Source organism: Amyelois transitella, chromosome 30, assembly GCF_032362555.1.
Source record: "Amyelois transitella isolate CPQ chromosome 30, ilAmyTran1.1, whole genome shotgun sequence".
In the NCBI taxonomy this organism is placed as follows: Eukaryota; Metazoa; Arthropoda; class Insecta; order Lepidoptera; family Pyralidae; genus Amyelois; species Amyelois transitella.
Genome location: NC_083533.1, coordinates 2,647,145 through 2,672,391, shown reverse-complemented (window position 1 = coordinate 2,672,391; position 25,247 = coordinate 2,647,145). Strand labels below are relative to the sequence as shown.

The 25,247-nt window shown below is 37.3% G+C and overlaps 1 protein-coding gene across 5 annotated transcripts in view; it reads left to right on the top strand.

Annotated features, from left to right (window-relative positions):
- Positions 1 to 25,247, top strand: part of LOC106139450 (protein diaphanous) — a 45,814-nt gene that overhangs the window by 15,557 nt on the left and 5,010 nt on the right. For all 5 annotated transcript variants that reach the window (XM_060952899.1, XM_060952897.1, XM_060952901.1 and 2 more), the window contains 24 exons: positions 1,059 to 1,241; positions 2,679 to 2,780; positions 3,511 to 3,707; positions 5,571 to 5,736; positions 6,288 to 6,428; positions 7,383 to 7,491; positions 7,787 to 7,895; positions 8,713 to 8,841; positions 9,710 to 9,840; positions 10,123 to 10,295; positions 10,515 to 10,569; positions 11,277 to 11,315; positions 12,975 to 13,129; positions 13,320 to 13,448; positions 13,632 to 13,732; positions 14,227 to 14,404; positions 15,109 to 15,285; positions 15,866 to 16,018; positions 16,704 to 16,822; positions 17,822 to 17,957; positions 18,854 to 19,018; positions 20,304 to 20,461; positions 21,153 to 21,232; positions 24,993 to 25,071. In XM_060952899.1, coding sequence (XP_060808882.1) covers positions 1,059 to 1,241; positions 2,679 to 2,780; positions 3,511 to 3,707; positions 5,571 to 5,736; positions 6,288 to 6,428; positions 7,383 to 7,491; positions 7,787 to 7,895; positions 8,713 to 8,841; positions 9,710 to 9,840; positions 10,123 to 10,295; positions 10,515 to 10,569; positions 11,277 to 11,315; positions 12,975 to 13,129; positions 13,320 to 13,448; positions 13,632 to 13,732; positions 14,227 to 14,404; positions 15,109 to 15,285; positions 15,866 to 16,018; positions 16,704 to 16,822; positions 17,822 to 17,957; positions 18,854 to 19,018; positions 20,304 to 20,461; positions 21,153 to 21,232; positions 24,993 to 25,071 — 3,164 coding nt within the window. The remainder of the gene's footprint in view (positions 1 to 1,058; positions 1,242 to 2,678; positions 2,781 to 3,510; positions 3,708 to 5,570; positions 5,737 to 6,287; positions 6,429 to 7,382; positions 7,492 to 7,786; positions 7,896 to 8,712; positions 8,842 to 9,709; positions 9,841 to 10,122; positions 10,296 to 10,514; positions 10,570 to 11,276; positions 11,316 to 12,974; positions 13,130 to 13,319; positions 13,449 to 13,631; positions 13,733 to 14,226; positions 14,405 to 15,108; positions 15,286 to 15,865; positions 16,019 to 16,703; positions 16,823 to 17,821; positions 17,958 to 18,853; positions 19,019 to 20,303; positions 20,462 to 21,152; positions 21,233 to 24,992; positions 25,072 to 25,247) is intronic.

Below are 25,247 nucleotides of genomic sequence, written 5' to 3'. Positions count from 1 at the left end.
CTTATAACACATATCTTGCACCGGGGGTTAAGCTAAAAACACTCGATAAAATTATCAATATCCTCTATCATTGCTCTATCACTCGAGTATATTCGCCGCGATTCGGTCTTCATTCACCAATTGTTTAACACCACAGCATGGGGGTCTATCCTCCTTTAAACCTCTTTTAACCCCCGACGGAAAAAGTTATATGTTATAAGTTAAGTTGGACATGTCTGTCCGTCTGTGGCATCTTAGCTCTCAAATGGATAAAACGATTTCTAATTTTGTTTTGGATTAAAAGGTGATTGACGTGCGAGTGTTTTTAGACATACTAAATACATACATATGGTCACGTCTCTATACCTTGTGGGGTAGACAGAGCCAACAGTCTTGAAAAGACTGTTCGGCCACGTTCAGCTATTTGGCTTAATGATAAAATTGAGATCTAAATAGTGACAGGTTGCTAGCCCATCGCCTAAAAAAAGAATCCCAAGTTTGTAAGCCTATCCCTTAGTCGCCTTTTACGACATCCATGGGAAAGAGATGGAGTGGTCCTATTCTTTTTTGTATTGGTGCCGGGAACCACACGGTGTTAGACATACTAAAAGCACAAAAAAAAATTAAAGGAGCATAGACCCCTCATCCCTTATCGCTTGAAGTGGTGACGCCAACAATTATCTACCAGCAGAATGGACAATGATTACGTTATTGTTATTTAACGATGGCCACAATGCCTTTCTGGTTACGTGGATATAAAAATATAAATAGAAACAAGTGTGTGAAGTCAGAGTGTGGAGGGAAAGGTCGGAGTGGGAAGGCCTAGACGAACGTATCTTGATCAAATATAGGACGTCCTGGCAAAGGGTCAGGTCAAGAGTACCCGAAACCGCCGAGCTTGCATGAAGACAGTTATTAATGTGGATGAAGCGAGGGAAGTGTGCAGAGATCGTGGCAAGTGGAAAGATATAGTCCCTGCCTACCCCTCCGGGAAAGAGGCGTGATTTAATGTTTGTATGTATGTATGTTCTCTCTACTTATTTGATTAACACTAAAATACAATTCTCTCTTGCCAACAGCTGGACACATGGTTCGGGAGGCCGAAGAAGCCGAGCGGGGGTCCGGACCGCGGGTACGACACGGTCCCGCGGGGGGCGGAGCCCCGGGCCGAGGATGACGAGCGCTCGGCCGCCGCGGAGTACACGAACAAAATCAACGCTCTCAACGATGATCAGCTGCAGAGGCGGTTTGAGGAGATGCTTGTAAGTGTAACACCCCTCTTTTAAGTATTATGTAGGTTCAACAGCGTCGGTGGTCGAATTGGTAAGGTGACCGGTGAGTGATGCGCAGAAATGCACAGGTTCGAATCCCAACTCGGCCATGTACCAATGACTATTTTTGAAGTTTTGTAAATTAGTTTGAATACTAATCGATGCTCTTACGGTGAGGGAAAACATCATAAGGAAACCTGCACATTCAGGCAACTGGATGTGTAACCATGATCTATCCAATACTTCGCCTATAAAGGTTGCGGAGGTCAGACAGGAGTCGCCTCGTGTAAAAACCTGATTTTCCCAATCTAGGATCCATGGGCCAAGGCATACCCCAGGCTCCTATCCAGGGTGGTAAGGATGCAAATGGAACTAAAGCCAGGAAGAAGAGAGAAATCACGGTTTTTCTCAGAGGAGTAGGCTACATCTTTCCACTTGCCGCGTTGTTTATGTTTTCGGCATACTTCTTTCGCATCATAAAATCGCTTCTTTTGATCAAGAACCGTTCATCTTGGCCTTCCCCTTCCAACGATTCCATTCACACTCTCCTTGTGTATTATACTAGCTGTGCCCGCGACTTCGTCCGCGTGGAATAGTTATTTTGGGCATCATTGAAGCCCTCAAGGATGAATAATTTTCCCCGTTTTTTTTTCACATTTTCCATTATTTCTTCGCTCCTAATAGTTGCAGCGTGATGTTATATAGCCTAAAGCCTTCCTCGATAAATGGTCTATTTAACGCAAAAATATTTTTTCAATTCGAACCAGTATTTATTGAGATTAGCGCGTTTAAACAAACAAACAAACTCTTCAGCTTTATAATATTAGTATAGATTTGTTTAGTAACTCCGCTATCATTCATCTCCTCATGTTAATATGAAACCTCGCGATTTATTTTTATGGACATATATTCATAGTAAGGCTGGCTATTCAATAATTTTAATATCCCACGTGACTCTCAAACAAATCGAGCGGTAGTGCCAAACAGTTGGTACAATAATTAGGAGGCAATTAACAATACTAGATTGACAAGTTGTAAATGCTAGTTGTTGAGGTCAAAGGAGGTAATTGACTATCGAATTCTTAAAATGTTTCTGTTTAGTGCTCGTTGTAATTATAATGTGTAGTAATGTTGTAGTGTGGCGACATCACGTAGGTACGTCACGCAACATCTGTCAATAATAGCGAATAATCGGCCAATGGCAGCGAAGAATCTGAATCGCGCAAACGAAGTTTTCACGGATTGATGAATTGATGAATAAATATAACATCCGACTCAACATCGTTGGAGCCGCGGCCATCTTCAACTACAGTTGATGTCAACATTTTTGTATTTTCGAGACTGTTGGCTCTGTCAACCCTGCAAGGGATGAAGACGTGACTATATATATGTATTTATAAATAATAAAAATGTCTTTATCTTTTCCAGTCTGACATGAACCTTAGCGAGGAGAAGAAGGCGCCGCTGAGGAAGTACTCCCGGGATCAGAAACAGAAGATGTTGGTAGCTTACAAATTTGTTAACGCACAGGTAATCAAATATGTATATTTATTCAAATTAAAATTAAAAAAATAAAATAATATGAGACATTTCAACTTCGCTTAAATAATTGTCATATCTTTTGATGTTTCAACATTGGTTGACGTCAACTAAATTAAGTTTACCGTCAAAACTAACTTTACTGCCGCTTCCAAAGCGTCAGTGCAGAAGAAGTGGTAACAAACTGCACTACAACATTTTCTTCAGAGTACTAATACTAGTACTGCTGTTACATGCGTCTACGCCTGCGCGAATTTAGCGTCACCTGCAAAGGAATACAGCTTCGTCCGCGCGTTCATTATATAACGCGTGAATAGAAAACAAACAAACATAAATTTCACATTTATAATTTTAGTGCCGTGTGGTTCCCGGCACCAATACAAAGAAGAATATGACCACTCCATCTCTTTCCCATGGATGTCGTAAAATGCGACTAAGGGATAGGCTTATAAACTTGAGATTCTTCTTTTAGGCGACGGGGTAGCAACCTGTCACTATTTGAATCTCAATTCTATCATTAATCCAAACAGCTGAACGTGGACTTTCAGTCTTTTTAAGACTGTTGGCCCTGTCTACCCCGCAAGGGATACAGACGTGATCATATGTATGCATATGTACTTTCACATTAACAATATTAGTTTGGATACCTAGTAAAGTAAAGATATAAATATACCTATACCTATACCAATTAAATAAATACCTACGTCTACTTTTCTTTCAGGAAGGGCGGTCAAAGTTCGAAAAACCATCGGACTACGTCACCTATCTGAACCAGCCTGAACTGTCTGTGGGCAAACTGCACAGCTGTCTGGAGAATCTGAGGATAGCTTTGACAAACAATCCTCTGTCGTGGATAGAAGAGTTCGGAACGAAAGGCATAGAGGCGTTGCTCAACACGCTCAACTTGTGTTATGTTAAGTAAGTGTTTTAATGCCTTACCGTAAACTTGGCATTCTTGGCAAGAATAGGACCACTCCATCTCTTTCCCACGGATGTCGTAAAAGGCGACTAAGTGATAGACTAATAAACTTGGGATTCCACTTTTAGGCGATGGGCTAGCAACCTGTCACTATTTGAATCTCAATTCTATCACAAAGCCAAACAGTTGAGCGTGGCCTATCAGTCTTTTCAAGACTGGTGGCTCTGTCTACCCCGCTAGGGATATAGACGTGAACATATGTATGTAAGTATGTAAACTCACGTAGGCGATGGGCTGGCGACCTTTCACTATTTGAATCTCAATTCCACCGTGAAGTTGTACAGCTGAATGTGGCCGCCTATTTTTTTCTAGATTGTGGGCTTTGTCTACCCTGCATGGGATATAGACGTGACTATATGTGTGTATGAATATAAGTAGCCTTATATAAATAGAGCACGAACTTGTATTTTAGATATAGGTAATGTGGGAAGAGACAAGTTAAAAATTCAAAGGTTAATAACTAAAGCATATTTATTAAATCAAGCTTACAATTTCCCAAAAGACTGAGTTCACATTCTCGAAAAGGCTGAAAGGCCAGGGGTCAGCTGTATAGGTTTAACGGTTAAATAGTTTTCCTATAATAGAAAATATTTTATTTACACGCTGTCATATAAAAAGTGGAACAGGATTTTACCGGTAAGTAGTGTATATACACATACATAAAACCACGCCTCTTTCCCGGAGCGGTAGGCAGAGACTACATCTTTCCACTTGCCACGATCTCTGCATACTTCCTTCGCTTCATCCACATTCAGTTTACATTATTTCTCAAATTTACCTAAGCGTTCGCATCACTCAGCGTCGACCGGAACACTGTTCGGTGGGAAGCGGCTGTTAGCTGCTGGATTTAGTGTAGAATCTTTTTTTGTATGGTTATCTGAGATTTTTTTTGTGGTTCAATTGATGTTTTTTTCCTACTAGTTTTATGGTTTTTCTGACGTCCACTGAGCACCGCTCGGCCACCCAGGTACTAATAAGCTATGGCGTTAGCAGCTCGTAATATAGAAACGCTTCCAAGCGTTTGATACTTAGCGGGCTGCATGAAAACTTAAACGCGTATCACTACTTTTACTGGCAGTAATTACTCTAGAAATAAGTAGGGTTCTTGTACTGAATTTCTCTTTAGTTTAAGTTCAATTTGTTTTTCCTTGATGTACATTTTATATATAAAATTCTCGTGTCACAATGTTCGTTCCCAAAACTTCTCCGAAACGCCTCGACCGATTGTCATGAAATTTCGTGAGCACATTGAATAGGTCTGAGAATCGGCCAACATATATTTTATCATACCCCTTAGTGATAAGGGTTACCGTTAACCTAAAAATTAGTTATACAACAAAACAACGTTTGCCGTGACAGCTAGCAAATATATAAATTCATTTTAGCCAAATAGCTGAACGTGGCCTGTCAGTCTACAAACTGTAGGCTCCGTTTAGCCCGCAAGGGATATAGACGTGATTATATGTACGTATGTATGTATGTATAATCACGAGGAGTAGTAGTACGGTAGTCTCTGCCTACCCCTCTGGGAAGGAGGCGTGACTTTATGTATGTATCTTATATATAAAATTCTCGTGTAACAATGTTTGTCTCCGTACTCCTCCGAAAAGGCTTTACCTATTTTAACCAAATTTTGCATGCACATTCAGTAGGTCTGAGAATCGGCTAACATCTATTTTTCATACTTCTTAGTGTTAAGGGTTGTCCACCCTTAACATTTTTTTTTATAATTCTATACAATTTTTTTTGCAAAACAGCGTTTGCCGCGTCAGCTGGTGTATGTATGTATGTATACATTTCAGCGACTCCCGCTACGACCGCGTGCAGAACGAGTGCATCCGCTGCATAGCGGCCATCCTGAACAACACGGTGGGCATCCGCACCATGTTCGAGTGCCGCGAGGCGCTGCCCGTGCTGGCGCGCAGCCTGCAGCCGCGCCAGCCCGTGTGCGCGCTCGAGGCCGCCAAGGTACTGGAATTATCGCATCGCCTTGCTGTTCTAACATACGTACATACATATGGTATGTGTGTTATATGTACTATACTATCGACCCGCCCCGGCTTCGTACGGGTGCAAAATTCGAAGAAAATTATACATAAAAACCTTCCTCTTGAATCAGTCTACCTGTTACAAAAAACCGCATCAAAATCCGTTGCGTAATTTTAAAGATTTAAGCATACAGACAAACAGACTAAAATAGCGACTTTGTTTTATACTATGTAGTGATATAATATATATAACATGTTATATGTATTATATGTATATAGTATAGACGTGCTATATCCCTTGTGGGGTAGACTGAGACGACAGTCTTGAAAAGACTGATAGGCCATGCTCAGCTGTTTGGGAGATTCAAATAGTGACAGGTTGCTAGCCCATCGCCTAAAAAAAGAATCCCAAGTTAATAAGCCTATCTTTTAGTCATCTTTTATGAAATCCATGGTAACGAGATGAAGTGGCCTTATTCCTTTTTTTATTGGCGTCTCAAAAACATTAACTTTACAAAAATTATATTACAGGTCTTAGCCGCCATCTGCTTGATACCCAACGGGCACGAGAAAGTTCTGGAAGCTATCACGATGGCAGGCGAGTCGAGTCAGAAGCCCAGGTTTCTGCCTATCGTTGAGGGGTTGGATCCCAAGGCTCCAGAGAGTTTGAAGGTGAGATTCGTTCTAATGAAGTTTCTGGAAGAAATAAGAAACAAAAAATTTTGATTGAACAGGTTTTGATTTCCTACATACATATTAAATATGGTCACGTCTATATCCCACGCCGGGTAGACAGAGCCAACAGTCTTGAAGACTAAATGGCCACGTTTACCTATTTGACTTAATGATAGAATTGAGATTCAAGTAGGTACAGGTTGCTAGCCCATCGCCTAAAAGAAGAATCCCAAGTTTATAAGCCTATCCCTTAGACGCCTTTTACGACATCCATGGGAAAGAGATGGAGTGGTCCTATTCTTTTTTGTATTGGTGCCGGGAACCACACGGCACTTTGATTTCCTTTTGTGGTATATAAAGACTATTCTAGAAAAGAGGGTAGGTAGGCGAGTAATGTCAGAAGTTCAGGTTTCTGACTACCGTCGTGGGGTTGGATCCTAAGGCCCCGAAGAGTTTAAAGATAACATTTTTCAACTTTGCTTGTCAACAAATATATTACTTTTATGATGATTCTAGCTTTAAATGTACCCTTTGGTCTTTATCCGTATTCTACAATACTACACTATATGTATGCGTAATTTTGTGGCGATCGTTTCAGTGGTTTTGACGTGAAAGAATTTCCCATGAATGTCGTAAAAGGCGACTAAGGGGAAGGTTTATAAACTGGGGATGGACGCGATGGATGGATGGGGCGATGGACTAGCAACATGTCACTATTTGAATCTCAATTTTATCATTGAAACCTAGCAGCTCAACATGTCCTATCAGTCTTTCAAGACTGCTGGCTCTGTCTACCCCGCAAGAGATATAGACGTGATTAAATGAATGAATGCATCTACCTATATCTTGGTGTCTCATTACAACTTGTATGTTTTATTTCCACTTTCTTGTGCCCAATTTTTTTTTGTCTGTTATCTCAATCTCAGATTTTTTTTGTATATTGCATTTCAGAACGGCTGTATGCAACTGATGAATGCAATAATCACGGAACCAGAAGAATTAGAGTTTAGAATGCATCTGCGTAGCGAGTTTATGAGAACTGGACTCTATGACCTTATAGGTAAGGTTAAATTTAAACTTTAATATATATGTTAACAGTTTAAACTATCGTAAAACTCGCCTTTAAATTTTAATTATTTTTATCCCAACTTCAACATAAAACTTGATTCTTAACCAATTAATATAAAATTTTGGAATATAAAACAAAAACTAAAAATAACAATTAATTATGAAAAAGAAAAATGTGTTTCCAACTTCAATTTGTGTTACCAACTTTTATATAAAAATTATAAATTCCCTACTTCACGAAAGACGAACTTTGTCATATACATAGCTAATTAATACTATTCTTACAGACGAGCTTCGAGCAAGTTCTGAACGTGCGAGAGAAATACAAATGACAGTGTTTGACACGCACGCGGCGGCTGATCATGACGAGTTCCTGGCGAGGTTCGACGACGTCAGGTCTGTGCGTCCATCATCGTCATTTCATCATTTCAGCAGTAGGACGTCCACTGCTGAACATTGGCCTTCCTCAATGACGGCCTCTGTGGCGCCACGGTAGTGCGCTTGTCTGTGACACCGGAGGTCCCGGGTTCGAATCCCGGCCAAGGCATGATGAGAAACGAACTTTCTCTGTTTGGCTGGGTCTCGGATGTTTATGTATATAAGTATTTATTTATAATGTATAGTATCGTTGAGTTAGTATCTCGTAACACAAGTCTCGAACTTACTTCGAGGCTAACTCAATCTGTGTAATTTGTCCCGTATATATATATATATATATATATATATACATATATATATATATAGTACATGGTCTCCACTCGAGGACCTTTTGGCCCCATCAGCCATCAGCCCTTGTGTGTCCATATTGTATCTACATACATACGTACATATGGTCACGACTATATCCCTTGCGGGGTAGACAGAGCCAACAGTCTTGAAAATACCGAATGGCCACGCTCAGTTATTTGGCTTAATGATAGAATTGATATTCAAATTGTGACAGATTGCTAGCCCATCGCCTAAAAAAGAATCCCAAGTTTTTAAGCCTATACCTTAGTAGAAAAATTTTCACATTTTATCCGGACAATGTAAAACTGAGTGGGTTTCCATATAAATATATATAGCAAAAAGTAAAAAAAAAAAACTCCCATTTCTATTGGAAATAATCTGGGGTTGCATTAAGAATGGATTTCCCGATATTCCCGCTAGAACGGCAATTTTGCATGATAAACATATATTTTTGAAATAAATAAAAAAAATTATACATTTTCAGAGTGGACTTCAACGACGCGAATGAATGCTTCGAGTTGGTGAAGAATCTAGTGCTGGACACGCCGGCGGAGCCCTACTTACTGTCTATATTACAGCACTTGCTGTTTATAAGAGACGACGAATTGATAAGGTGAAATAGGAAACATACATACATACATAAGACACAAATACATTCAAAAGACAAAAAGAAGTATACAAAGACTGGAACACCACGTTTAGTTTTTTGGCTTGATGATAAAATTGAGATTCAAATAGTGACAGGTTGCTAGCCCATCGCCTAAAGAAGAATTCCCAGTTTATAAGCATGTCCCTTAGTCGCCTTTTACGACATCCATGTGATAGATAGGAATGGCTCTATTCTAAATGGAAATATGTTCATCTTTATTTTCATATCCATACTTATATTAATGTGATGTGAAAGAATATTTAGAAATATAGAAAGAAAGTTAAACTAAGCAAATATACAAGGAGAGTGTGAATGGGAACGTTGTAGTGGAAAGTCTAGACGAACGTACCTTGATCAAATCTGAGAAGTTCTGGCAAAAGGTCAGGTCAAGAGTACCCTAAACCGACGAGCTTACATGATTACATTTAAATGCATGTATGTGAAAGGATAAAAAGTATGCAGGGATCGACATGTTGAACGATGTTTTCTCTGCCTACCCCTCCGGGATAGACTTGTTATGTTATTAATTTTAAAGTTTTAAAGTTAGATATTAATATACATCAAAGTCGCTTCCCGCGTCTGTCTCTATACATACATACAAACATATGGTATCCTATTCTTCTTTGTATTGGTGCCGGGAACCACACGGTACACAATGGTTTTTGAATTGTTTTTTTAACGGATAGAATGATTCAAGAGAAAGGTTTATATGTATAAATGCTACCCGTGCGTACATGTGGCGGGTCGCCAGTGTAAATATATAAATAAGCTATTGTTTTTTTATATTTATATTTCTATATTCTTTAATATATATATATATTTATATTTTCAGACCAGCATATTACAAGCTAATTGAAGAATGTGTGACGCAAATAGTGTTACACAAGAACGGATACGACCCGGATTTCAGAGCGACGCAAAGGTTCAATATTGACGTTCAACCGCTCATCGACGGGCTAATAGGTGAGGAGTCAAGGAAAAATTATTATTATGATTAGATTTGAAAATAGAAAAATCATGTTTATTTACGATACGCTCTTTTTTTCGAGTCTGAAAAATCTGTCGATATTATTTTTTGTAATCGAGCCGTGAGGACTTAATAAGTTGGTTTATATTGGAATTATTCATTGATAAAAAAGAAATCTTACATTCACGTTGTTCGAAAATGAAAAGTCTCGCCCGATCTTCTGATGACGGAAAATAACAAACCACCGATCTCCGTATATATCTCTCTGAATTTTGTAGAAAAATCTCGAGCTGAGGAGGAGAGGAAGGTGGAGGAGCTGAACGGCAAGCTGGAGGCGGCCATCGCGGCGCGGCAGGAGGCGGAGGCGCGCGCCGCGCACCTCGAGGGGCGGCTGCAGGCGGCCGGCGGTGCGCCCGCGCACTCGCACGCCAACATCGCCGCCATCGCTAAGGTGATACATACATACATACCTACATTGTGGCGACATCTGTACGACAAGAAACAAAATCACGCGACTTGAATCTCAATTGCATCATTGAGAAAGTAAAATGTCTGTCTGTCGAATTGTTTTTATAAATGTTTTGAGTAATTTAATATGATGATTCGTTTTTTAATATATATTTTATTATTTCAAAATAAATTTTATTAACAAAATTGATATTTTTATCAGGCGATAGGAAGTCCGGGAGGTCCGCCGCCACCACCTCCGCCGCCGATGCCTGGAGGTGAGTTTTGTTTATCTGTTTCTCATCAAAATCTTACATGTTTCTCACTTATTTGTCTTACGTTTGTATGTTTCTCACCATTAAAGCACTTTTTATAATTGTTTCTCACTACTTAATCAAGCTTTTTTACTATTTCTCACTATTTATTAAACTTTGTAATTGTTTCTCATGGGGTAAATAATTTTTCTTGTTAATTGTTACTTGTAGTATGTGTTTTAATTTTTATCTACACCTATTTTAAGGAGTCACGAAACTGGTAATTTTCTTTTTTTTTTTAATAATATTTCTTAAATTGTGCTAATTTATTGTTATAAAAGAAAGTTTATTTCGTTTCAAACGTCTTTAATTTCATTGTGCACTTATGCATAGTTTCATGGAAACCGGTTCATTATCTTAACTGCGTTTAACAAACTATTCTTAATATAAATATATACAGTACACATTGCACAGATTGAGTAAGCCTCAAAGTTAGTCCAAAATTTGTATTACGAGATACTTACTCAACGATAAAAATTTAAGCAGGGATGAGCTTTCGTTCAAATGATTTTGAAGTATTGTAATAAAATTCTTTCTATATTACTTACCATCTTTTTTAGTAAGTAATATAAAAAGAAGAAACATGAAAGTCAGTATACATGTATTTGATATATATAATTTTATCATTATGCACGTCTGTATGCATGCTCACTAATTGCTCGTGGTTGTAGGGGGCCCGCCACCGCCGCCGCCTCCCCCCATGCCTGGAGGTAAGTCGGTTCTTTTTTTTATTAAAAACATAGTTTGTGCATACCTTGTCCATTCGTTTATTTTGTTTTTGACAGCTGCAATTGTATTTCAGCTTCTACATAAATGTTACACGTGTCGTGAAAAATAAAACTTGAATACGTTGTTTCATAATATTAGTTAATTGTTTTATATCACATTTAAATCTTACAACATTGTTACTTATTATACGTGTTTGGATGTCTCAGATGTATTAGTTATTTTAATATTAGTGATAATAATTTGCAATCAGAAAGGATATCACGACGTTATAAAATATACTATATCGATAAAACTTTTAACGATTAAAATCGATACAACTTTTGACAGTAATAAATAACGGTTATTTATTACTGTCAAAAGTTGTATCGATTTTAATTGCTGAAAAACTCAATGTAAAATGAAATTTTTTACCTACGACTATTATGCAAAACTTCATAATATTTTTAAAAGTAGGTGAATAATATTAAATACCTATGTACTTTAAATTTGAAATATTTTAGTAAAAACAATTGTAAATTTTAAATCGATAAAATATTATGCCTTTTATCGTAAGAAATTGTATTGGTGTAACTTTATAGTACAACACAAATTAGCTGTCAAAATTTAAATAAAAGTTTGGACAGGGTGTTGTTAACTTATTTACATAAGTTTCTATAAGTGCGGTTAATACAATAATAATTAAATATCTATAACAATTTAAAATATGTTTAAAAATTTCTAAAATAATTGGATGATGAAACAGAGTTGGTTTCCAAAACAAATAATGGATTATATTTCTTTAGATTTTTTTTTCATTTTCTGTATGAATTTGAAATCATATGAATCAAATCAAAAAGGAAACCATTACTGATTAAATTATCTCCGAATAACTCAAGAAGATGAAGAAAAAATATCTTAAATAATAAAATTAAATACATGAGAAGATATATAAAATAAACATAGAATGACATTTAAAATATGACAGAACTGTTTTGAGTTTAGTTTGTTGTTTTGAATAATATAAATAAATAATAAAAAATATATATTAGCAACATACAAGTTTTGTTTAGCTTTGGTGGTATTCCTAGTGCTCCTGAACTAGGAATACCTCGAGGAACCAGTTCCTACCAACATCATACAGCAGCAAATTGTCATCCTATGTACTTGACATAGGATGACAATTTGCTGCTTGTTTTACTAATTATAGGTACTTTTATTATATAAATAAGACCGCATATTGTTTGTATAGTGCTATCGTTTACTAATAGTACAGTAAGCTATATTGTAGACTTTTTAAAAATGGTATTTATTTATTTATTTAATACATCTTACAAGATAGCATATATTACATCCAAAATGCTTACAAGATAAATTTAAAATAAAATTACATACTTTTATTATATTATTAACATTAAATTACGATACATTAAATATTGAAATAATGACACTAAATTAAGTATTGAATAGATAGGTACAGCTACAATATGTCATTTAAAATTATACGAAAAGCATTATATAATTGTCATAATTTCTTGGCAAATAAATCTAACTCATTGTCAGCGCAAGTATGCCTCCAATAAGGCGAAGTACGCGGTATTTTTTTCTATGAAGCCTACTGGTCATTGAGTGCTCTCAATTAAAACTATTTTCCTCCCGTTCAGCCAATGCAGGCGGTCCGCCCCCGCCGCCGCCGCCCCCGCTGCCGGGCGGGCCGCCGCCGCCGCCCATGCCGGGCGCGGGCCCGCCCCCGCCGCCCATGCCCGGCATGGGGCCGCCCCCGCCGCCCATGATGGGGGGGCCCATGATGCCCAGGATGGTAATATATTTTTTGTATTACATATAATCGGTGCTGTTGTCTCGTCAGATTATACTATACTATATACTATTACTATATATTATAGATTTATGTATTTATGTATGTAAATCTTTTCATTTTGAGATACAGCGACCAGATCTACGTACAGTCCTCTCGAGCAACTTGCAAAGACTATCTTTCTTCATTTCAGCCCCAACCAGACGTCTTACCCCACGGTCTGAAGCCCAAGAAACGGTGGGAGGTAGAGGGTCCACTGAAAAGGGCTAATTGGAAGACAATAGTGCCGCAGAAGATGTCTGAAAAGGCTTTCTGGGTCAAGGTAATGTTTTAGCCAATGTCTACGCTTCTATAGATCTGCTTTTTTTTAAATTTAAATAAAAGATCGTGTACCGCGTGTTGATGTATATTCGGAAGAGAGAAATGGCGAATTGTAAAATTTTACAAGATTTTTGTGCAATGAAGTTTAAATAAATAAATAAATTTACGGTTTCACAATACCAAGGTGCAAGAGGACAAACTGGCGTCTCCAGATATCCTGAGTGGGCTGGCCATGAAGTTCTCCAGTAAACCTGTCGCCAAGAAGAACGAGGATTCTGTCGATAAGTGAGTGGCCTTTAATAATACATACATACATTTAGTCACGTCTATATCCGTTGCGGGGTAGACAGAGTCAACAGGCTTGACAAGTCTGAAAAGACACGTTTAACTGTATGGCTTTAACATACATTTCATGTCACGTTTCAGTCACGTCTATATCCGTTGCGGAGTAGACAGAGTCAACAGACTTGACAAGTCTGAAAAGACACGTTTAACTGTATGGCTTTATAATTGAATTCAGATTCAAATAGTGATAGGTTGATAGCCCATGGACTTAAACTTGAAAACTGTCGTCATTTACAAAAAAATATATATATCTAACCTTCTTTAGGGGTCAATGCAGGAGGTCAGCTTTTTGTATTACGACTTTCAGTAAAATTTTACAGCGAACGAAATTGCGAGCATTAGCTACTATGTAATAAATATATTGCTGAGTAAAACTCTGAACTCGCTTCAAGGCTAACTCATCTATGTAATTTAAACTTTTTTTTTTAATCTAGAGTGCCAACATTGAAGAAGGTCAAAGATCTCAAAGTGCTAGACAGCAAGGCGGCTCAGAGTCTCTCAATCCTTCTCGGCGGTTCCCTCAAACACATGTCGTATTCTCACATAAGGACGTGTATATTGAGATGTGACACGCAAGTTTTGACTGCCAACGTTCTTGACTTATTAATACAGGTATGTTTTTGAGTGACAAGTGTGTTTCTCACCGATTTCTCATTATGATTTCGCTTCTCGTTTTTGGTTTCTCACTTATTATGACCGAATTTGAGGAAATTGATGATATTCTCTTATGACTGGTGTTTTATCCGGTGGTGATGGTATTATGGAGGTGGATATATGGTTATTCGGTAAAAAATAAAATTTTATTTCCCAAAACTTTGCTCATAAAGAGATTGTAAAGACAGAAATGATCACATGAAAATGTGTCATTGTTTATGTTCGTGTTCTTTTTAGTGACGCTATCTGTATATATTTTTTATTTTACATACATATAGTCACGTTTATATCCCTTGCGGGGTAGACAGGCCAATAATCTTGAAAAGACTGTAAGGCCACGTTCAACTGTATGGATTTATAATGGGATTCAGATTCAAAAAGTAACAAGTTGCTAGCCCATCGCCTACAAGAGGAATCCCAAGATCTATAAGTTTATCCCTTAGTCAAATCCATGGGAAATATATGGAGTGGTTCTATTAGAATAGAATAGATTTATTTTCAAAATTGTATACAAGGTATCACTTATTGACGTCACATAACTTAAATCTAATTATAACTACTACCGCTTTTAAAGAGCATGTGTAGAAGAAGAAGAAGCGGCACCGTTTTAATTTTATTGTGTTTTTATTTATATCTTCTTTTATTTCCTCCCCTCCTTTCAGTACCTCCCCCCCGCGGACCAGCTGAAGAAGCTGTCCGAGCTGAAGTGCAACGTGTCGGAACTGACCGAGGCGGAGCAGTTCGCCGTCACGGTAGCTGACGTCAAGCGGCTGCTGCCCCGGCTGAGGAGTCTCGCCTTCCGGGAACACTACCGGGAGATCATCGCCGAGGTCAAACCTGTGAGTTATACATACATAAATTATATTATATCATGTGGAGAGAATGAATGAAAACAGGTTGACTGAGCAGATATACATGGAGAGTGTGGAGGGAAAGGTCGGAGTGGGAAGACCTAGACGAACGTATCTTGATCAAATTAAGGACGTCCTGGTAAAGGGTCAGGTCAAAAGTACCTGAAACCGCCGAGCTTGCATGAAGTGAGTTATGAATGTGGATGAAACGAAGGAAGTATGCAGAGATCGTGGCAAGTGGAAAGAGGTAGTCTCTGCCTACCCCTCCGGGAAAGAGGCGTGATTTTTATGTATGTATGTATGTATCTTTAACGGCCTCTGTGGCGCAGCGGTAGTGCGCTTGTCTGTGTCACCGGAGGTCCCGGGTTCGAATCCTGGCCAGGGCATGAGGAGAAACGAACTTTCTCTGATTGACCTGGGTCTTGGATCTATATTAGTATTTATTATAAAATATAGTATCGTTGAGTTAGTATCTCGTAAGACAAGTCTCGAACTTACTTCGAGGCTAACTCAATCAGTGTAATTTGTCCTCAATATATTTATTTATTTATTTTATGTATTGTTACAGGACATAGTATCCGGGACGGCGGCTTGCGAAGAGGTGAAATCAAGTAGTAAATTCGCCAAAATACTTGAGCTCTTACTACTACTGGGCAACTATATGAACACGGGGTCTAACAATGCTGGCGCTTACGGCTTCGAGATCAGTTTTCTTACTAAGGTGAGGCGATATATATATAATACAATACATCTTTATTGCTCGCTACAAAATTTCATAGGCAGTAGTGACATAGATAAAAAAAAATGTTAAGCAAAGCCGAACTTATCGCTAAGCAATCTCTTCCAGATAACTTTTGGGTAGCGACAGGTATATCTTGGAACCTGATTGTCAGCATACTTAACAGATATAATATAATTGAACTACATACAAAGACTTTATAGTCTTGTATTGTATTTTGTAAGTGTTCTACGTAAGTTTATATATAAATGTAAACTTACGTAGAAAACATACAATAAATAAAATACTACAAAAGTAATTCAAGACAGTCGATTTAACATCTTAACAACATTTTATAGATTTAGCATTTGTAAAACATTTATCAAGCACAAGAAATGAGTTACGTTCCGTTTTAAGTGACTGATCATCAATTATTTAAACTAATATAAAAAAAAAACTAATAAATTTATAGGCGTTTAATAAGTAACAATGTTGGTAGATTAATGTGATTATACAATCTGAATATTTTCACGAAACGTAATTTTTTAATTGAAATTAACGTTACTATGTTGATACCATTTAAAACCAAAATAAACGAATGGACACGGCATAATAATCAATCCAAAAACTTAATTATTCCAGCTTTTTATTTATTTAAAATATATGTAGGTACTATTTTTTCTCGCAGCTAACGGCGACGAAGGATCTTGAAAACAAGCAGACATTACTTCACTACCTCGTGGAAACCATAGAGAATAAATTCCCGGATGTACTCAAATTCGCCGAGGAGATGCCTCACATAGACAGGTATGTTGTCAATAAGTTTCTTTTTTAGTTACTAGATGGCGCTGGTGCGAAATTACAACGCGCTATCGAAGTTAGCACAAGAAGAAATACTACAGGGTGTCTGGTAAATAGCGTTACATATTTAAGCGTTGAATTATTAACATGCTTTATAAATTATGTATTAAAAACTTTCACACAATGTTTAAAAGATTAAAATAATCAAAATAGTGTACAAAGTCTCAGCATGTTTAGACACGGTGAGCTGTCGACTGTATTGTTTGTATTTTTTTGTTTTGTTGAATAATTAGGTAAAATTTTTTTTTGTAAAAATTTTTTTTTTGGTACGAAAATAAGATGCTATGTGCCAACCCCTACGCCCCTCCCTCCCTTCAAAATTTATCACCATTTATCAGACACCCTGTATAGTTGAATGAACTAGGCCTCAAATAAATGTTGTGATAATCCATTGCATTCCCTCGTGAAGACCATTAAGAATAAGTTAACAGATGTACTCGGATTCGCCGAGGTGATGCCTCATAAAGACAGGTTTTTTGTCACACAACCTTTTAAATACGGCCTTTTTGTAAAAAAATATAATGATAAAAAAAATTAAAGTTATGAATGTGGATGAAGCGAAGGAAGTATGCAGAGATCGTGGCAAGTGGAAAGAGGTAGTCTCTGCCTACCCCTCCGGGAAAGAGGCGTGATTTTATGTATGTATGTATAAAAAATGTTTGTCATTAAACATTTTTTATACATACTGAAAAATTTGTTGAGTTTTCTGTATATCAAAATAAGAGTTAAGATCAATTAATAGTTTTTTGAGTTGAAGTATAAAGTAGAGAGTTTTAATTTATTGCTAAACTTGTTCAAGTTTTATCACGATGTGATATAATATAACCTTCGCCGAAAGAGCACGGTTAGTATTCAAACTAATGTACATTTGAATTGATTTGAATATGCGCCTTTTTAATCGCATCACGCATTACAACCGGGCATTTTTCACTCCACAAACCCCAGGGCGGCCCGCGTGTCAATGGAGAACCTGCAGAAATCCCTGAAGAAGATGGACAGCGACATCAGAGCTTTGGAGACGGACCTCAACAACTCCAGGGTGCCTCAGTGCCCGGACGATCTGTTCCACGAGACTATGAACGTATCCTTTTATTTGTATCGTGCAGCGGTAGTGTGATTGACACAATATAACATAAATAACATATAATCCGCCGTGCCGTGCCGTGTGGTTCCCGGCACCAATACAAAAAATAATACGACCACTCCATCTCTTTCCCATGGATGTCGTAAAAGGCGACTTAGGGATAGGCTTACAAACTTGGGATTCTTTTTTAGGCGATTGGCTAGCAACCTGTCACTATTTGAATCTCAATTCTATCATTAAGCCAAATAGCTGAACGTGGCCATTCAGTCTTTTCAAGACTGATGGCTCTGTCTACCACGCAAGAGATATAGACGTGACCATATGTATGCATGTATGTAACATATAATCAGGTCTATATCCCTTTCGAGAGAGCCAACAGTCTTGATAAGACTGATAGGCCACGTTCAGCTGTTTGGCTTAATGATAGAACTGAGATTCAAATAGTGACAGGTTGCTATGCCCATCGCCTAAAAAAAGAATTACGAAGTTTATCCCTTAGTCGCTTTTTACAACATCCATGTGAAAGAGATGCTATTCTTTTTTGTATTGGTGTCGGGAACCATACGGCATAACAAACCTCATTAATTATGTCAAAGACTAGCTGTGCCCGCGACTTCGTCCGCGTGGAATAGTTATTTTGGGCATCACTGAAGCCCTCAAGGATGAATAATTTTCCCCGATTTTTTTTCACATTCTCCATTATTTCTTATAGTTGCAGCGTGATGTTATATAGCCTCAAAGATTTCCTCGATAAATGGTCTATTCAACACACAAAGAATTGTTCAATTCGAACCAGTAGTTGCTGAGATTAGCGCGTTCACACAAACAAACAAACTCTTCAGCTTTATAATATTAGTACAGATGAAACACAATTAGCCTTAACCGCACCACAGTCATTTGCGAAAGAAGCTCGCGAACAATGCGACCTCCTCAACTCTATGTATCGCAAAATGGAGGCATTATACAATGAATTAGCCGAATATTATGTGTTCGACCCGCACAAATATACGTTGGAGGAGTTCTTTGCTGACATCAAGACGTTTAAGGACTCGTTTATCGTAAGTTTATTATCATACATACATACATATGTACATATGGTCACGTCTATACCCCTTGCGGGGTAGACAGAGCCAACAGTTTTGAAAAGACTGAATGGCCACGTTCAGCTATTTTTGTCTTAATGATAGAATTGAGATTCAAATAGTGCTAGCCCATCGCCAAAAAAAAAAGAATCCCAAGTTTGTAAGCCTATCCCTTAATCGCCTTTTACGATATCCATGGGAAAGAGATGGAGTGGTCCTATTCTTTTTTGTATTGGTGCCGGGAACCACACGGCACATTTATTATAATTTGACACTGATTAATTATTTGTACATATTTGTTTAATTATTTCGTTTATTATTTTACTTTAGGTATACAAAACAGGTAACAATTGATAACATCGTCTAAATTAATATAAAATTAATACTATGATCTAGACTGAAACTCAAAAACGTACACACAGCATAGTTATTATTGAAAATATAGTATTATTTTTTGTATTGGTGCCGAGAAACAAGCGGCTTTGTGGCAAAAGAAAACATCAAATTATGATGTTGTCAAAATTTTAAACTTTGATATGCACTGATACATCTCAAACTGTAAAGTTAAAAATTGGTCTTAGGTTCATTATTATAGTTCTTCGTTAGTCCAAGCCTCTCTGGAGAGAAGCCCTGGTTTGGGTGAGTCAGTTTTTAGCACGAAGCGACTCTCTCCTGACTTCTACAACCTTTTCAGGGGAACCCAACTCATATTGGATCATTTTAACTTAATGACATGAATGCAGGTTTTCTCACGATATTTTCTTTCATTTGTTAGCAATCAAACTAATGTACGTTACTCAGAAAAGATTTGTTACATGGCTGTGGCCTTATTTTTGATAGTTGTAACAAATTGTCATAGTTGTTTAACAAGCGTAAAGATTTTTCAAATGCAAAAATGGGTTAGACTTCCATAAATATTTTATCACATTTATTACCCTTGCAGGGTAGACAGAACCAGTGTCTTAAAAAGACTGAAAGGCCACGCTGTAGGGCTTGATATACAATTGAGATTTTAATAGTGATAGGTTGCAAGCCCATAGCCTACAAGAGGATTCTAAGGCTAATAAGCCAAGACATTAACATTAATAACCTGTCACTATTTGAACCTCAATTCTATCGTTAAGCCAAATAGCTGAACGTGGCCATTAAGTCTTTTCAAGACTGTTGGCTCTGTCTACCCCGCAAGGGAGATAGACGTGACCATATGTATGTATGTATGTATATAATAGGAAGTGGTTAAAGAATGACTCGTGCCCCCCAGACGGCGTACCAAGAGAACGTGGTGGCGCGCGAGATGGAGGAGCGCAACCGGCGCGCGCGCAGCGCCCGCGAGCTGGCCGAGCGCGAGCGGCGCGAGCGCGCGCACCGCTACCAGCAGTTCGTGGACATGGAGCGCGCGCAGGACGGCGTCATGGACAGGTAGCTTGTGTGCCAGGGCTGCTTCTGTGGCACAACATGGGCATGCGTGCGCGCAGAAATACAAAAAGGCACCAACTCGCCGACAATGTTTCTTGATGTGAAAGCAATGCACTGATTTTCAGTATTTACAATACAATAAAAATTATGTGTATTGTCCACAAAATAAATATACATATGTAGTAGAAATGTGTTACGAATATGTTGAGCAAAGGCGGACTTATCGCTAAGCAATCTCTTCCAGTCAACCTTTGATTATAACCTTTAATTTAGAGTAATTAAAATGGTCAAAAGGATTAGCCGCTAAGACCAGTGGACAGACAGTCTTATTTATATATTTACGTACATCAAGGAAAAAATAAGAATAGAACTTAAACTAAAGAAAAGTACAAGAGACTAAAGAGAAATGCACTACTTATTTCTAGAGGAGATTCTTCCAGTAGGCCCACGACAGGAAAATATTAAGAAAGGCATTGGATTGTGTTCATAATTAATAAGATATAAACGTACCGATAATAATACATCTAAAAGATATTATCATAAAATAACAAATATCAAATAAATACATGTACTACAATATAGACTCTTTCTCATTTATAATTTATAATACAAACAAATATAGATATATAATAGAATAATTCATATAATTTTCCTGAAGTGCTTTTCCTGTCTAAATAAAACATGTTTCTTACAGTTTGATGGAAGCGCTACAAAGCGGCTCGGCGTTCAGCAGAGAGCGGCCGAGGAAGAAGGCGAACCCCAGGGCGGCGGGAGGTGAGGACATACATACATACATACATATACATATTATATATATAATCACGTTAAAGAAAGTACGCAGAGATCGTGACAGATGTAGTCTCTGCGTACCCCTCCGGGAAATAGGCGTGATTTTATGTTATGTTATATAATCACGTCTATATCCCTTGCGGGGTAGACAGAGCTGACATTCTTGAAAAAGACTGAAATGTTCTCGTTCCGCCTAATGATGGAAATGAGATTCAAATAGTGACAACACGACCATTTTAATTAGTTTTTATGAGAGAAATCACTTTTTTATTTTTATTACACTTCGATAACTTCTAGTTCGACACTGTCACACTATAATTTTTTTTTCAAGATTTCATAACATAACATAACATAAAATCACGCCTCTTTCCCGGAGGGGTAGGCAGAGACTACCTCTTTCCACTTGCCACGATCCCTGCATACTTCCTTTGCTTCATCCACATTCATAACTCTCTTCATGCAAGCTCGGCGGTTTCGGGTACTTTTGACCTGACCCTTTACCATTACGTCCTTAATTTGATCAAGATATGTTCGTCTAGGTCTTCCCACTCCGACCTTTCCCTCCACACTCTCCATGTATATCTGCTTAGTCAACCTGTTTTCATTCATCCTCTCCACATGACCGAACCATCTCAACATACCCTTTTCTATTCCTGTAACTACATCTTCTTTCACATCACAACATTCCCTTATCACGCTGTTCCTTATCCGGTCACTCAATTTCACACCCAACATACTCCTTAACGCTCTCATTTCCAAGATTTCATGACGATTAAAAATAATACACGAAATTACGCTTAGAGAAATACAAAGGTACCTCAAAAAGTCTCACAGTTGCTTTAATCACTGTTTTTTGTCATAGTGTTGATATTATTGTAGACCACTCCATTTTGAAGACTCACTCATTACCTTATTTTATCAACATAAATTTACAGACACGAAATCATGTGAACATACGCTTAGAATTGCTTATGTTTCGGTCACTCTAACGTGAGATCATTATTTATCTCTGCCATAAAAGTAGTCCTACCGAGTAGCATTACTCAAATTCTAAATTATTATTGGACATTTCAAACATCTCTCAATAATTGTCATGTCTTTTGGTTGACGTCAAATAAATTACTTATTACTAAGTTTTACTGTCGCTTCCAAAGCGTCCAACTTCACTTACTCGTTCACTTATTAATGGAACTACTGGGAAAAGAATTACAAAACACAGACATGGTAATTAATAGACATTACAATAATAGTTTAAAATATTTTCAAAAACAACCAGATTATTTTCAAATGCATAAATACTTGCACTTGTTTGACCTCCTTATTTTGAACATATATATACATATATATGATCACGGTTTTATCCCTTACTGGGTAGACCGAGCCAATAGACTAAAAAAGACTGATAGGCAATGTTAACGAACAAATACTGTAAGGCCGCGTTCACACAATTTTGTTATTTTTTTATAATATATTTATTGAACGAATACAATTTTCATCTTGTTCTTACATCTGCCTTAAATGAATTTGCACGCTCACAAGTAGAGGATTTGGATCTGACCGATGAGGAGGGCTTGGTTGATGTTATACTGCAGCGATTGGAAGGTAACTGTTTTATCGACGTAAACTGTTTTATCGACGTAAACTGTTTTATCGACGTAAACTGTTTTATCGACGTATTAAATTATCTCAACGCTTGAAGTAAAACTGACAGGAATGCTTTTTACGTCGCAAATATATGGTATGCCTATACGAGCTAGTTGGAATGAATATTACATACATACATATAATGACCTCTATTTCCCTTGCGGGGTAGACAGAGCCAATAGTCTTGAAGAGACTGATGTGCCACGTTCAGCTGTTTGGCTTAACGATAGAATTGAGATTGAATGAAATATTATTTTTTCATATTATTTTAAAATAGCGATGCCCAATAGGATTCATATTGTACTTATTTATAAGCAGTAACTGTAATTCAACTGATTTACTTTATGATATGCAATAAAGATTTTGAATTGAATTGAATTGAAATAAGGCAGACCTTTTCGTGCCGTGTGGTTCCCGGCACCAATAGAAAAAAGAATAGGACCACTCCATCTCTCTCCCATGGGTGTCGTAAGAGGCGACTAAGAGGTAGGCTTATAAACTTGGGATTCTTCTCTTAAACGATGGGCTAGCAACCTGTCACTACTTGAATCTATCTTAAAGCCAAATAGCTGAACGTGGCCTATCAGTCTTTACAAGACTGTTTGCTCTGTCTACCCCGCAAGGGATATAGACGTGATTATATGTATGTATGTACAGGCCTTTTCCCAGTGTTAAGACAAATAGGGTATTAAATATTTTATCTACAATGCACTTATGTTATTTTCTAGATATGAACACAGTGTAGTCAGCACGGCACTTCGTGTTACAAGTATTATTTTGTGTTGTGTGAAATTTTCTGTTATAGTTATTGCTTTGAATTAATTTTTTCATGTTCACCTCTTTCATCTAACTCTAACTGAAAAGGTGTCTGAATTAAACGAATTCGTTCGTCCTAATATAGATCTTATTGTAATTACAATAAGGCGCACACTATAATCAAAACCGCCTCATAATAATGTTAATTGGTTTTATTGTGTGCTTTATTGCAATTCATTAAGATTCATTTTTAAATAGTATATCTTTAAAATGGCAGATAGAAGCACGGAAGTTTCTTTTTTATTAATGTTACTCTCATCTGTGAATCTAGTATGTAGTTGATCGAAGAACTCTTACACTAATTTTTCAGCTCAAAGTTTTTAGGTCTTGTTTTTGTATAAGTCAACAAGTCTTAATAGACTTGCACTAATATAATGGTTTGATAAATCTAATGAATGAATATTAATATTTGTTTTGAAGTTTGTGGTGTAGGTTTTGCGGTTTAAGCATTAAACACTTAATAACCTTATAAATATTATTTTAGCTTTTGATGTAGTATAACAATAACACATTGTATGTAAGATGAGTACAGATGTGATAATGGCTCAATGCAGTATGGGCTTGAAGCAAGATCTAAGTTGAAAACACTATGTTTTTATTTACAAAGAAGAAGAAAAAGCACGTTTAAAAACTGAAATTCTATTAGAATAGAATAGATTTTCAAAATTGGATACAAGGTATCACTTATTGACGTTACATCACTTAAATTTAATTATAACTACTACCGCTTCCAAAGCGCAATATTATAACTGACAATTCACATATGGTGCCCAATTTTTCTACTCATCATGAGTATTGTATTTTTTCTTAAATTTAATTTTTTGAAATGTAAATAGACGTGCTTCGATGTTGTTGCGGTATTCACAAATGAGTTAGTCTTGGACCAACTTAAAAAATGGAATATAAAAATGTCTCCCCCCACCATTTGGCATATACAGGGTGTGGTGGCTGTTTAAGTGTACTTTTGACGACGAACAAAATCACTAGCAACAGCTAGTTGGTGATAACTCAAATTAAAAAAACAAATAGATATATTGCCGGCCTGAAGTCTGAAGTCTGTGACACTGAAGGTCCCGGGTTCGAATCCCGGCCAGGGCATGATGTGAAAAGAACTTTTTCTGATTGGGCTGGGATGTTTATCTATATAAGTATTTATTATTATTATAAAAATCTACTAGTATCGTTGAGTTAGTATCTCGTAACACAAGTGTCGAACTTACTTCGAGGCTAACTCAATTTGTGTAATTTGTCCCGTATATATATTTATATGAGTGTATATTTCCAGCGGAGAGGAGAGCTCAGCTCAGCAGGTCGCGGTCCAGATCTGGCTTGACAGGGGCAATGACCGCCAGGGAGTTGACCAAGTGAGTAAACAAATCAATCAATCACTACTTCTCTCTCGGCAAATGGGTTTTTCTTTTTTCTCTTTTTAATCGAAAATTTCCCATATAAAAATTATATGCAGTCATGTCAATGGAGATTGTTTTTTGTTTTGCACGACGATTACATAGTATTTGTACTTCTGTATCTAACAAGAACT